The following is a 15,140-nucleotide window of genomic DNA, read 5'->3' on the forward strand; positions in this document are numbered from 1 at the left end:
GATTTATTTTGTAGGGTTCTGAAAACGCTCTTTATTGTGGACAAATAATGCATTTGATTATCCCCACTAAGCTGCTGACCACCCAACTTCCTGGCTCACATGTTAGCTCAGATAATATCACCCTCTCCTTCAATCCCTGTCAATACTCCCCCACTGAAGCATTAACCTGTTCATCCATGCAAAGTTCCTCATCAAAGTCTTGAACTTGTTGATGCCTCACAAATGCATACCTAACTTTCCCAGAACTCCATATTTGAATCCTGCCAGTCAGGTGGTAGATGGTGGTGTCATGGCAATGTCACTGGGCTGATAATCCAGAGATCCAGGTTAAGGCTCTGGGTACATAGGTTCAAATCTCACTGTGGCAACAGGTGGAATTTAAATTCAATTAAAGAAAATTAAAAAGAATTTGAAAGCTAGTCTCAGCAATGGTGACCATGAAACTATCCTCGATTGTGGTGAAAGCCCATCTGGTTCACTAATGTCCTTTAGGGACATGTCCTTCGCTGGTCTGGCCTACACGTGACTCCAGATCCTCAGCAACATGGCTGATTGTTAACTGCCCTCTGAAATGGCCGAGTAAGACACTCAATTCAAGAGCAATTAGGGATAGGCAATAAATGTTAGCCTTGCCAGTGATGCCCACATCCCATCAAAAGAATAAAAAAAGGAAAAGAAATGCTGTTGATGTGATTTTCAAAAGGCATTTGATATAGTGCCACACGTTAGACTTGGGAGCAAAATTCTAGGTCATGGAATAAAAAAGAAAGTAGGCACTTGGATAAGAAATTGGCTGCGTGACAGGAATCAGAGAGTAGTGGTAAATGGTTGTTTTTCAGATTCGAGGAAGGTTTGTAATGGAATTCCCCAGGGGTCAATGCTGGGACCCTTGCTCTTCCTGATAAATATTAATGACTTAGACTGTGTGCAGGACATGAGTTCAAAATTTGCAGATGATACAGAGATTGGAAATGTTGTCAACTGTGATGGGGAAGTCTTGAACTTCAAAAGGGCATAGGCATGTCGGTGGATTGGGCAGTCAAGTGGCAGATGAAGCTCAATGCAGAGAAATGTGAGGTGATTCGTTTTGCAGGAAGAATATGGAGAGAGAGTATAAAATAAAGGGAGACACTCTAAAGAAGGTGCAGGAACAGAGGAACCTCAGTGTATACATACATAGGTAATTCAAGATGGCAGGAAATGTTGAGGGAGCAGTTAGTAAAGCAGATAGCATGTTAGGCTTTATTAATAGGGGCATTGAGTACAAGAGTAAGGAGGTCATTTTTTTTTCCATTTTTATATTTTTAATTGTAACAATCATGTTGCATGGTGCATTTAGTCAACGTGACCAAAGCCCATGTCATCATCAGACTCTTCAGATTCCTCCTGTTTCTTCTCTTCCTTTTTCTCTTCAGCAGCACCAGGGGCAGCAGTCGAAACAGCTGCTGCAGCAGATGGGGCACTACCAACAGCACCAACATTGCAGGTCAGACTATTGATGTCAATATTAGCCAATGCCTTGGCAAACAGACTGGGCCAGAAAGGCTCAATAGTTACACCAACCATCTTGATCAGGGCATTGAATTTGTCTTCAGTCACGGTGACCTCGTCGTCATGCAGGATGAGTGCACTGTAGATACAGGCAAGTTCCAAGGTGGAGGCCATGGCGCTGAATCTCTGTGGGTCTGATGTTGCTAGTCGTCAGGAGAATCTTGGCCTTAGCTTCAATCAGAAGAACCAAGCACTTCCGAACTGGGCAGAGCAAGAAGCAAGTAAGAGGAATTTGTATAAGACACTAATTAGGCCTCATCTGGAGTACTGCATCCAGCTCTGTGTGCCATACTTGAGGAAGGATACAAAGGCATTGGAGACAGTACAGAGGAGATTCACAAGAATGATTCCTGGGGTGAAGAACTATAGCTATGAGGATAGATTGGAAAGATTGGAGCTGTTTTAATTGGAGAAAAGAAGGCTGTGAGGGGACCTGATAAAGGTATTCAAGATCCTGAGGGGTATGGACAGGGTAAATAGTGAGAAACAGTTCACACTCAAGAGAACATCAACAACTAGAGGGCACAGATTCAAAATAATTTGCAAAATGAGTTAATGTGATGTGAGAAAAAAAAAAATCACCCAGAGGGTAGCTGGAGTCTGGAACGAACTTCCTGAAAGGGTGGTGGAGGCAGGTGTGATCAAGGTATTCAAAAGGGAATCGGATTGCCACCTGAAAAGAGAGAATGTGCAATGTTACGGGGATAAGGCAGGGAAGTGGAACTAGATGGAATGCTCTTTCAGAGAGCCAGTGCAGGCTCAATGGGCCGAATGGCCTCCTTCTACACTATGAAGATACTGTGATACTCTGTCTCCACCCCTGCCACAGTACTAAAACAGGCCTTACCAAAGTCATAAATGGCATCCAATGTGATTGTGACAAAGGCAAACTATCCTTCCTCCTCCTTCTTGTCCTGTCTGCAGCCTTTGTCGCAGCTGACCACATCACCTTCCTCCAAGACCTCTCCATTGCAGTCCAGCTGGGTGGGACTGCTCTCACCTCATTCCATTCTTATCCATCTGTTTATAAACAGATCTGTTTATATAGCCAGAATATCCGCTGCAATGGATCTCTTCCCCCATCCTGCAAAGCTACATCTGATGTCCCCAAAGGAACTATCCTTGGCCCCTCTCCTATTTCCTATCTATATGCTGATCCTTGGTGACATTGGCTAGGATTTTGTTGAGCTGCCCACCAGTCAGAAAACCAACTCATTAATGACTCAATAATGATCCTAATTGACATCCCACCCCCAGTGGCTGGGAATGCCACATTAGTCCCTTCTGCCCTCTGAATTAATGAGGGGATGTTTGCCTGTGCTGGGTTACAGATGCAAGGAACTATCCCATGATTAAGTGTACCCAGTCGCCATGGCTCCCATCACAATGGGCTGTATAAAATCCAATTTGTTGTTTTCACATGTGTACTGACAGCACCCAGCTCTATCATCACCATCATCGCTTTCAATTCCTTCAGTGTCGCTAAATTATTAAACTGCTTATCCGACATCCATTCTGGATGTGCAGAAGTTGCCTTCGATTAAATAATGGGATGACCAAGGAGATTGTCTTCGGTCCCTGGCACAACCATCACTCCTTAGCTATTAACTCCAACCCTCTCCCTGGCAACATTTGACCCCAAGCTGAGCTTTCAATCATACCTCTGTGCCATTGCCATGACCCCTTATTGCCACTTTAGCAAAATTGCCCAATTTCACCCTTACCTCAGCTCATCAGCTGCTAAAACCCTCATTCATGCCTTTGTTACCTTTGGAATTGACTATCCCACAGTGCTCCTGGCCAGCCCTCCCACACTCTACACTCTGTGAACTTGAGGTCCAAAACTCTGCTGCCCATATTCTAACCTGCACAAATTCCTGCTCACCCATCATCCCTTTGCTCAATGACTTACATCGGCTTTTGGTCAAATCCCTCCATGGCCTCACCCCTCCCTATCTCTGTAAAAGCCTCCAGCCCACAATCCTCCAAGATGTCTGCACTTCACTAATTCTAGCCTGTTGAGCATTCCTAATTTTAACCATTACAGCACTGGTGAGCCTGCCTTCAGCTGCCAAGGGCTTAAATTTGGGAATTCCCTCTTCACTAAACCTCTCCGCCTCTCTACCTCTCTTTCCTCATTTCAGACACTCCTTATGGCCTACCTTATTCATCTGCCCTGACATCTTAGGTGCCTCTTGTCAAATTTCGTTTGATAATGCTCCTGTGAAGCACCTTGAGACATTTTACAAGGGTAAAGATGTTCCATGAGCCTAAGCATTTGTTAATGTTATAAAGTTAGTAAAAACATCACTGCCTAGTGTGTTGTTCCAGTGCTTATGAAATCGTTGGTGGTGGATTAGACTGGTGAGTCAGGAAGTAGACCTGTTGCAAGCAGTGAAGACCAGGGTACCATGTGAAGGCAAGAACAGTGGTTAGGGTTGTTTTCCTAGTGTGGTAAACTGATCCTGTTGATGTTCAAATCAGAGCATCTCAGTTTGCAAATGGCGACTGCGTGTGTTCCACTTGGGATAATAAGCTTTCTGGTCCCTTCTGTTAACTCTCCGATCATCTTTCGGTGTGACAGCAGACATCAGGGTATGTAAACTGCAGGATCAGAGGATGTCTGATAGTTATTGTTCAATTCTCTATTCACATTGCATTGACCATTCTGATTATCATTTTAATAAATGGGGAAATCAATCCAGCGACAGAGAATGGATTTTTTTTTTTAAATCACCTTGTTGGATAAGTCCACTGCCAATTTGTGAAGTTTGTTTTATTCTTTTCCACTGTTGATGTTAAGTGCTCCTGAGGTAACCTGGCAAAATGGAACTGGACTCATCTCCACCTCGCTCGGCGCAGTCGGGCTGAACGATAATGGGCGCCAATTTGGTTAAGGGACCAATGCTATAGAAGTTGCAGTGTTCAAACAAGACACGGACCGCATTAAACCTCCGCCCCAGTGCACAGCACACACTCTGCGGCGATATCCAGTGCTCCAAACTGCAGGAGTTACAGCGCGGGGTGGGGGGGGGGGGGGGGTGGCGGAATACTTTGAAATGCCAAGTAGTGAAGTTCATCTTTTGCCTCGAGTGCATTAGTTGGATTGCGACCATTTGTCACTAACACGGGCTTTTGCGATGCAAAGAATGGCTCTCTGATCCTCCTTTCTTTCCCGCCCCCCCCCCCCCCACCTCCGTAAAGTGGGCGAATCGGTGGTGTGTTTTTTTTGCATCGGGCACGTTGCTGGGTTCGAACCATTCGGAGCGGGGAGTGAGAGTGGCAGCGTGTGAGGTTGATTGGTCTGATGATGGGCGGATATTTCCTGGGGCTGCTCAGAGAACGTGATGAGGGCGAAGACGCCATGGGCAGAAGTGACTGACGCACTGGAGACAGGTACCGAGAAGAGCGGCAGCTTCGGCCAACGGCGGTCCCTCCACTCTGGAGCTGGGCTAATGAGCTGCAATATAGCTCACCTCCAGAAACCTTGATCTCCAACAAACATACACACACACACACACACAACGCAACACACACACACAACAAGGCGGGAGCAGAATGCAGCAGCTATCAGAGCGGCTCCCAAGAAGAATTACAGTTTCGCTTTACTAATTTATCAGGACGGCTGAACACTTGGCTGCTGATGTCTGTTTGGGATGATGGAGACCTCCCCTCTTTCTCTTGGATTTGGGTGCCTTTTTGTTTTTTGCGCTCATCTGGGTTTTTCATCCCAAGGTAAGTCTGTGGCTTTTAATCCATAACCCCCCCCCCCCCCCCCTTTTAAGGCTCCTGTGACTTGAGATTAAAGCGAGACAGACAGAGAGAGAGAGAGAGAGTTACATGTTGCTGCTTGTATAACCACTCTTGCTGATAGCTGGAATTATTGAAACTGTTTTTTTTGGGGGGTGGTGGTGGTTCGGGGGGGGTGGTGGGGGGACACGATTTATTGGTATAGGGAAGTAACAGCATTGCAATTACCGCGGCTGGAAGGGGCTCTCTGGGTTCTGGGCTGTTGGATTGGGTCGGTCAGTCAGGTATTGAGGTAAAGAGGGGAAGATTGCAGGCAATAGACCTACAAAAACATGCACCCCGAAGAGACTCATTCCTCCCCCATCTCTCTCTCTCACATATACACACACCCGAAAGTCCCAGCAGTTAGAGGTTAAACAGCGATTAACCCCTCGCTCTGTAGCCCTGCAATAAAACAAGATACGTTTGTGTGAGAGCTTTACTGAGGAAGGAAGGAAGAATTTGACGAAAAGGTGAAGCGCAGGGGAGGTGAAGGATAGAAAGGGGGGGGGGGTGGGATTGAATGTGAGACGGGAAATGGGAGAGCGAGGAGAGGGAAGGAACGGGGTAAAAGAGGGGCGGAGAGAGAGATGTGTGAAATGAAGGATCAATGGGAAGAAAAGTCAGAGGGAGGATAACCAGAAAGTGAAAAAAAAAGATCGAGGAAATGGTATAACGAAGAACCGATGGAGAGAGGATCCATAGAGAGAATAAATTTACTGTCTATCACTTAATGTTAAGCATTACTTTATGTAAGCACGTGAGAAGGTTGCATTATCTGTGGATTCCGGTTCTCATTTGTATTCACCGTCTGACTCGTATTTAAAAATGTTTTATGAAAATAATTATTAATACACGCACGGTGGAAAAGGATGGAGAGTGCGGACTGATTTAATAAATGGATTAACACCAGGTCTTTTTTTTAAAAAGCAGCGAGTCCAGCTGTTGCATGCTAGGGCGCTACGTGTGGGGGGCACTGGGATGTCAGAACTCTGGTTTCGGCTGCATCATGTTTTCGGTAATGATTTGACTGGAGAAGTTCCTGCGCTTTTTGATCCAATCTGAACATTTGTTCATTATAGCCCGATTCACTGAGCTCCCCGAGAGTGTGACGGCGAGAGAAGGAGACAATGTGGAAATGGCCTGCGCTTTCAGGGGCAGCGGCTCCCCGTCCTATTACCTGGAGATCCAGTGGTGGTTCATTCGAGCTCCATCCGAGCAGGAATACAGCCCAGAGACCAGCAAGATCCAGGTACCCGCGACTCGACAGTTCTGGGGCGACAGTGCTAATTATTTTGCTCGCCTTCTGAGTGCACCCTTCTCTCCACATGTCCTTACACCCTGACACACACACGCGCGCGTTCAAACGCACTCACCTTGGCACAAACGCGTTCACACATACACATCCCTCTCTCTCACACACACATACACATACACTTTCCAACACACTCACCCTGACACACACAGGCTCACACACTCCCTCACACACACACCGTGCACACACTCCCTCACACACACACACACACACTTCCTCACACACTCCTTCACACACCTACCTCCTTACACACACTGCTTTATACGCATGCACACACCTTGCATACATACACCCTTACATCACAACTTCAAGTAGACTCCATACACCACCCCTCACGCAAACATATACACACACCCTCATACACATGCACAGTCCATCTTCCACACTTGCACATATTCCCTCAGCACATGCACTCTCACACATGCACACACTCCCTCACACACATGCCCCCTTACATACATAAACAGGGACCCTCACACACTTGCACATTCACACACACACACACACACACACTCCACATATGCCCACACACACCATTTCAAACAGAAGCACACTTACACACACATACACTCCAGACACACACACTCCACACAGATCCTCACACACACACACACATTCCCTCATATACAGGCACCCTTACACACACATTTCACACACGCATGTACACACTCATGCACCCCCTCACAAACAAATACACACACCCCTGCACACACATACTCCCACACACATATCCTTAAACACATACAGTCTAACACACACGCAGATGTTCAAACACACTCACCCTCATACACACACACTCATACTCTTCCATACATCCCTCCACATCCTCTCACACACTCTTCACACACACAGAAACAGAAACAGTTTCTTGTGCACACTTGCTTACATACCATCACCCAAACTATCTTACAAACACAAACATAAATACATATCCCATACATATACACGTGCACACAATCCCCTCTCTCACACACACATGCACACACTTGAACACACGTGCTCTCCTATGCATACACATTCACTCCCAAACCTCCCACATTCACACTACCCCTCACACACCCATACAAAAAACATCCCCACACACATACCCTCAAGAAAGCCCATGTGCACACTTACACTCCCTGAGACACACACACACTTCCTCACACCCACACCCATACACAATTCCTTAAAGACACACTCTCAAACAAGAATTCACATGTGCATGTACACACACACATACACACACTCACAAACACATGCCCTGAAACACACACACCCTCACATGCGCACACCCTCAAACACACAGACAACCCCTCACCCACACACAAATCCTCACACACATTCAGACACACTTCTCTTAAACACCACAATTGTCACACACTCACAGACATACACATACCTTCACATTGCCTCCCACTCCCTCACCCACACATGCTAGCACACACTCCCTCATGCTCCATCACACCCTCTCCATTCACACACCTCCTCACGCACCCCTGCACACACACCTCTGCACATACTACGGATCACACCCTAGCCCACACTTTTTCACACTCCTTCACACTTACAGCCCCTCACACACAGCTTCACACATACACACACTCTCACACACCCCAACACATGCTCCCTCTTGTACTCCTTAACATAGCCCTACATTCACCCTCACACATACCCACAGTCACACACCCACTCACACACACCCTCACACACATTCCCCCATACTATCAGTTTTTTAACCCTGTTTTGCATCAGTTGAATCTAAATTGACTCATTAAATTTGACTCCATTGTGGCTTTGAGGTTAGCTGGATACGGGGGTGTATTCTCAACTGGGTGGTATCTCTTCCCCCTCTACCCTTAAGTGAAAACTAAACACCCTGCAGTAACTCGGGCATATCTAGAAAAACACAAGTGTTGCAGGCAGAAGATCAAAACTGCAGTCTCCCTTTTGTGGCCTGATTTCTTTTCCCGATATGAACCCTTTAAAGAAGAATGAGACTTAAAATGGTGGTATTAAACACAAGGCGCGCCACGCGTTGAGCAGATTGACTCGAAATCGATGTTGTTCTACTTGAAGAGATGCCCCTCATTTATTGCTTACAGAACACAACTCGAGTTAACATTGGGCGCTTCTCTCCAAATAGCGGGGTTTTGTCAGATTCACGGATGGAAACCCAGCCTAAAAAAAATCTGTGGCTTGTCAGTTAGACAAGAAAATACCCCCGCGATCAAAGAACCGAGTTCTCGGAGGCGGGCGGTGGAGAGATCGGTTGGGGGAGAGCCTAAAGTGAAGGGACTGCAATCTAAATGTGCATGAAGCATGAAACAGGGAGAAGCTCTAAGCAGCCACTGCTTGTTAGAAGTCGAAGCAAATGCAGCCCGCGATTCAAGGGAATTACATCCACATGAAGACATAAGGATATGTCGCCCTTAACATCCAGACTTTACCACACAGCTGTGAGTGCCAGTCACTTTGCTTCACCCCATTCTATTGCTAATGTGTCACACAGGCTGTGAAAAAGAGCAGGGTAGATAACTAGATCTGTACCCCGTCCAATTCCTTAAAAAAAAAGAGCCTCCAGGAAGTGAGCCGAGTATTGCACTGGGAGAACTTGGCTGGTTATAATCTCATGGATTACGATGTAATATCGGCAAACATTAGAGTTTCGCCAGGTGTATAAAACGTCAAGCCAGGACAATATGCCTGGCTACATGGATAAGATAGCTTTCATGATCTGCCCGCTTTACCATCAGATACAGTAAACATGGGGCCGGTTTAAAGCAGGCATTTAATTCACACTGATCCACACATCAGAGGAGATCGGAATGCCAGATTTAACACTTGATGCGCCGCCTACTCTATTCTGTATCACCAGAGGTGCCCAGGAAAAGTAATCTAATGCAATTGTATTTTCACCGGTACATTTCCATCCTAAAGCAGAATGGTGCCGGCCTAGTAGCGGCCCCGACTGGTGCCTGTGTCTCATGTTGTGTTCAATTGTTCTGTCTTTATGCAGTTGGACACTTTGCCACAAAGCGAAATGATCAACGACGAGACGAAAATAAGTGTGAGTAAATGTCTCGCCGAAGGCGGGACGGGGGTGACTGTACAAATTGTGTTGGCCTTACTGTAATTGGGATGATCCTGGAGCCCGTGTGGAGGGAGATGTGGCCTGTCTCTTGACAGAGGATGCTGAGATGTGGTCAGTTCTGCGGGTGCTAAATGGAGCCTAGGGAGGGGGGGGGGGGGGCTGTGGGGGTGGTAATATAGGTGGTGGGAGATGTGATCAGTTTACCACTTCCAAAGCACAGCTACTGCCCAATGCCTCACAGTGAAAACGCTGATGCGGGAGCACAAAACGGGATGTAGGAATAATGCATTGACACCGGTAACACATTACATAATACATTAATCTCGTCAATAGCTGTTATCATTGTGTGCGCGTCGTGTTCCTGCAGAAGACGACAATGTGCAACTGGTATTTTTTTTACATGAATGTAATCAAATTTCGCAATTGAAGTTCATTTAAATTCGATTAATTCCTAATGGAGTAAATGCGATGAATGATAATGTTAATTAACAAGCTCGCTCCTTTAATTGGTCACTGTCACTGTCACATTGTGGAACCAAATGCACACCAGGGATTTACCATAATAAGCGCAGTAAACTGTTTTGCAATTGTCAATGTGATCGGCGTTACTGTGTCCTTCAAATCAATCTCAACACCGGGATATCCAGTCCTACAAGCAGTGTCCGAAATAGGACACAGTCCTTACCAGAATCTGTCCATTAATCTTAGTCTGATTCTAAATCACGTCATCAAATCTCAACACTGATGTACTAGGGTCTGACGGCTTCCAGTCTCCGTAGGGAATGTCCTTTTGCCCAGAAATTCTGACAGGAATTGCACTGCTTTTGCTTCTGTCTATCTTGAATAATTTACAACAGGGGCTCCCTTAAACTCGCCTCTAACATACCAACTTCTTGGAATAAACAGCAGACCCACTCGTGCCATTAACACATCAGCTAATTACAGGAGGGTGTCGCCTGACTTGACACTCCTTGCATCTTGATTATCTCTGGTGCGGTACAGCGTCTTGGACAAACTGTTACTCGCCTGAGACTTGGCCCAGCTGCGTTGTATTTTTTTAAACATAATTTCTTAGATGATGTTGTGGGGACTTTTGATGGTTTCTCTCTGGCCGGGGTAATGAGGGTGGCGCGTGTGCCTGGAGAGTGATGGGGGCTCTGCTCTGCTGGTGGCAGTGGTCTATTTGATCAACCTGGTCATTTTTTCTCTCCCCCCCACCCCTTCGCCTTTTGCAGACGGTGAAAGTGATGGGCAGCGACATCTCCCATAAACTGCAGATCTCCAAAGTGCGGAAGGACGACGAAGGCTTGTACGAGTGCCGGGTGACCGACGCCAACAACGGGGAGCTGCACGAGTACAAGGCTCAGGGCCACCTCTACGTGAACGCGAGCCACGCCCGGGCCCTGCAGGCGCTGGAGGCGCCGCCGCTGCCCTTGCACGACGGCAAAGGTCTGCGGGGCCCGGCGGCGGCGGCGGCAGCAGCGGGGGCTGGGGCGGCGGCCGTGCCCTCCAGCGAGCGGCCGGGCCGTCGCTCCCCCAACAACCGAGTAACGCACAAAGGACAGACGGGAGCCACCAGCAGGCCCGCCGCCACAATTCTCAGGCAGAGCGCCACATCCACATCAGGTAGGCAAGGCACCGCCTTTAGCAGCAGCGCTGGTATCAGGCGGGGCCCGTTCACACGCCTAACTCACCCTCATCTCTGTCCAGCTGACTTTTCCTGAACCATCTTGATCTGTCACCTTTATCTATGCCCCAGTGACACACAGAAAAGGAATGACCTAAAATCCATGTTGTATTATTTTAGTGAACCTATAGATGGAGGTAATAGATGAATAGATATCTCAAGCACCCACACAATGTATTCATGAAGAATGTGTCATGTAAGTATTTACTGTGTATGTACATCCAGGCTAACAGCTGCAAATGGAGCACTGTGGTTGGGCAACCTGGAGAACATGAGGTATAGAAAGTGCTCCCATTTCTGTAACACCTTTTATCGGGACTTCGGGACATCTTAAAGTGCTCCCCCAACCAGTTTTTTGAAGTTGCGTAGGCAGCACACACATTGCTGTGAAGCAAGACCTGATAGGCTGCATGACTTAAGTTATTCCATTTTTTCAGTGACGCCTGAGGGAAGAATGTTGACCAGGAGACCAGAGCCTATAATTTATTCGGATGTAGACCAACAGAGGGAGCCATATACTCCTTAACCCATTTCTATAAACTGTTTATTCTTAAAGCATATGCAATGTGTATACAGTGCCTTAAGTATACACGAATGTAAAGGCCAGAGGTGAGCTGCAGTTGAATCCAACGGCATCACAGACCTTAAGAGCGAAGCGTGAGCAGCTTAGAAGGACAGAGGCTTTGGATGGGATGCCAGGTATTTAAGTGAACGTCATTGTTTAGGATCATTTAGACCAGGGCACGTTTCAAAGAATGCTAAAGATCACGTGATGCCGGTCGCAAGGGTCACGTGGGTGCTGCTGTATTGGAAGGATTGTCACTATTGGGTTGCTGGCAAGTAAACTCTACAAATAGTCACGATGTTACATCCATGTAGAAAACACCATTCATTTGGTACAGCACCTTAACCATTCGATTAGATAGGACTGCCCTTTGGAATCGGTTACTTTACTTCCCTGTTTCAATGCCCTTTGCCTCCCTAGAATCTACTCTGTGCAGTGTGTGCGTGTGTGTGTGTGATGCATTTGATCTAACTGTGTAAGCGCGGTGCTGACCGTTTATAATAATGTATTCTACTGTAATTCTTACTATGATGCAGAGTTAGCCCTGTATGTCAGATATACATTATTATTATACATGCTTTCCCAAAGTGTAGAGTGTAGTGTTTTAACATTACCTTTGATAAGGTCGGACTGAGCTCTTACAGGCAGCAAGCCCTGGCTGATAAACTGCAAACCACCTCAGAGGGCTCCCGGCTGTTTGTGATACACCAGATCCACCATTCTCACGCTGTTTTGTTCTTTCAGTAACTAGATGTTGAGTCTCTGAGAATGCCGCCTTCCTCTTCAGATCACTTTGCTGCCCCTTTGGGCTTTTATCAGGGTCGGACTGTGTGTCATGTTGTGTGAATGCATGCCAAGCCAAATGGACGGGCGTTAACAGGAAACGCCAGCGTTAATTTGAAATACATGTGTTGAGAAACGTTGCTAAGAAATATTTGGAAACAAAATCTTCCAGATGAGCGAATATTTTAACTTCTTCCGCAGGTACGACGATCGTAACTGCAAGCGATGGACTAGGTGTCCTGCTGCTTTTTTGTGGCTTTGTGAAGGGTGCTTTGCTATAGTCTTAGTGCTGACTTTTCCACTATCACTTTCTCTTAAAGCAAAGAGCGGTTGGATGGTAAAATCCATGGACTGGACAGCAAAATCGACTTTAAACACCCACCCTTCTGCACCCAATGTACTGTAATTCTCTAGAAACGGGAGCCCTTAGAGAGGCAGCAAAGGCAGAGAGAGAGAAATAAAGCACCATTGACGGCATTGCTCAGGATACTTACTGCAAATGGATTTCTTTGTTGATAATGAACCACTTTGGGGGCAATTCGTGTGCAAGGTTACAAGTCTAGGGGCGTCCTCTTACACAATCGGGCACCAGGGGACCGGTGCAACTAAATCTGTCCGCTACCGAAGCGCATCTGCGTCTGACAAATTCAGCGTGGGTGCAAGATTTTAACTGCGCCACCTCCACTTTAATGGTATCCTGACCATCCTTCGAATGTATAAGAAGCCTTGATTTCCATCATAATTCTCTGTGTAAGTGTGTGCAGGATTCTCATTGCAATAGAGACACCTTCAGGACATGTGCAACTCCGCTCTCAGCACCTGGATGTTTCATTTTACCTGTACTCGTTTGATATATCAACTCGTTGGGATCTCCTGTATGTGCAGAGCCGATCTAAGCCAGATAAATTACTGCTTCTCAGTGTGCTGTCGTTATACCCCTTCCCCTATAGAGGGTCCAAAGCCCCCACTCTGCCATTTCAATGCTCGTTGTGACACCAGTACGGTTTTTCTTTCAAATAACTGGCTGAATTCTAATTTTAATAATACCACACTGTGTGATCCCTTTATTTTTCACCTCTATTAACGTATTCACTCAAGATTCTGGACAATCTTCTCGTATCGAAATGCAAGTTGTGTATTTAAAACAATTTTCGTACGGTCTGTGAGTGAACAACGAAAAAGAAACTGACGGTATCGTGTGTTTTATTTTTCAAAGAAAGCAAGTTAAGAGAATATTACGAATCGCGTTAATGTTGACTGAGGTCATGTTTAATTTCTCTGTAATTAAATGTCATCTTCCTGTGATCCGCCCTCACCCAATCGCAACACGGTGAACGTTAGACCGCAAAGATACCGACTGGAAATATTATGTAGAGACTAAATCACTTAGAATTAAACAAAAAAAAACACAAGGGGAATGTTCTATTTTTTTCATTCGTCTTTGTTTCGAACTGCAATTAAAGAATAGTTCCTGCTGTGCTGGTCGGTTCAAATGTTGAAATTAAATGTGCAAGTTATGTGGCCCCCAACCGTCTATATCAATTTAATCATCTCATGATGCTTTACTGTGCGGGAGAATGTGAAATGAGTAAGGAAATATCAGCTTCTCAAATTAATCTCTGTTAGTAAACCCTGTCGGTCGTAGGGACCATTCAGCACTCTTAATGCATCTCGCCACCCACTCACTGCCAATATATGCTTCCAGGAGAAGGACGTTGGAGACGCTGAAGGTGGGGACTTAGCAACATTATTGGGTCCTGTTTTATTAGCAAAGTGTCTGTAAATTGGTACATGTTCAAACAGGAGACGGGGGCGTCTCTTAGGGTGATCCAGCGGGCTACGCCATGTTTTGGGTGTAGAATATTGAACTGACGCTCCCGAGCAGCACTGAGGGGATGCTGGCGTGTCGGAGGTGCGGTCTTTCCAATGAAATCTTAAAGGGACATAAAAGATCCCAAGGAGAAGCAGGGGATTTAGTGTGCCACGACTCAATTCAACATCAGTAAGAAAAAACATTATCTGATCGTCATCACATTGCTGTTTGTGGGAGCTTGCTGTGCACAAATTGGCTGTCATGTTTTCTATATTCCAACAGTGGCCACAGTTCATTAGTTGGGACATCCTGGGGTCGTAAGAGGCGCTGTATAAACGCTATGTATATATGTATACTATGTATTTATACATTGTCATAGCATAATCCAGCACAGAAAAAAGGCCGTTCGGCCTATTACTCCTGTTCTTTTCCCCCCACGCCCTGCAAAGGTTTTCCACGTTTATTTACAGCCTTATTTAGAAGAAATATAACCCGACAATCAAATCGGCACCCTCCTTTTGAAAAGCTGGCAAACTCCTCTGTCCCATTCGTTCGTTTAAATGG

General features: G+C 46.1%; 2 protein-coding genes across 5 annotated transcripts; one reads left to right on the plus strand and one right to left on the minus strand.

Annotated features, from left to right (window-relative positions):
- Nucleotides 1–1,335: 1,335 nt before the first annotated feature.
- LOC121275712 (60S acidic ribosomal protein P1-like) lies at nucleotides 1,336–12,747 on the minus strand. The gene is made up of 2 exons (XM_041183296.1): nucleotides 12,595–12,747; nucleotides 1,336–1,752 (listed from the first exon to the last, which is right to left on the minus strand). Exon 2 carries the CDS (start codon nucleotides 1,663–1,665, stop codon nucleotides 1,336–1,338), a length of 330 nt encoding a protein of 109 aa, XP_041039230.1. The 5' UTR covers nucleotides 1,666–1,752; nucleotides 12,595–12,747.
- vstm2a (V-set and transmembrane domain containing 2A) lies at nucleotides 4,837–14,175 on the plus strand. 4 transcript variants are annotated; one of them, XR_005942553.1, is made up of 6 exons: nucleotides 4,837–5,286; nucleotides 6,423–6,592; nucleotides 9,654–9,704; nucleotides 10,964–11,354; nucleotides 12,725–12,964; nucleotides 13,084–13,184. XR_005942553.1 is itself a non-coding variant. In XM_041183294.1 (5 exons), the coding sequence occupies exons 1-5, from the start codon at nucleotides 5,208–5,210 to the stop codon at nucleotides 12,736–12,738; spliced, it is 705 nt and encodes a 234-aa protein (XP_041039228.1). In that variant the 5' UTR covers nucleotides 4,837–5,207; the 3' UTR covers nucleotides 12,739–14,175. The 4 variants fall into 4 exon arrangements, 3 of the variants coding, with proteins under 3 accessions (XP_041039228.1, XP_041039227.1, XP_041039226.1); XM_041183294.1 differs by having other exon boundaries at nucleotides 12,725–14,175; XM_041183293.1 differs by lacking the exon at nucleotides 12,725–12,964 and having other exon boundaries at nucleotides 12,965–14,175.
- Nucleotides 14,176–15,140: the final 965 nt, after the last annotated feature.

The sequence above is a fragment of the Carcharodon carcharias genome, chromosome 3 (assembly GCF_017639515.1).
Source record: "Carcharodon carcharias isolate sCarCar2 chromosome 3, sCarCar2.pri, whole genome shotgun sequence".
NCBI classification, from domain to species: Eukaryota; Metazoa; Chordata; class Chondrichthyes; order Lamniformes; family Lamnidae; genus Carcharodon; species Carcharodon carcharias.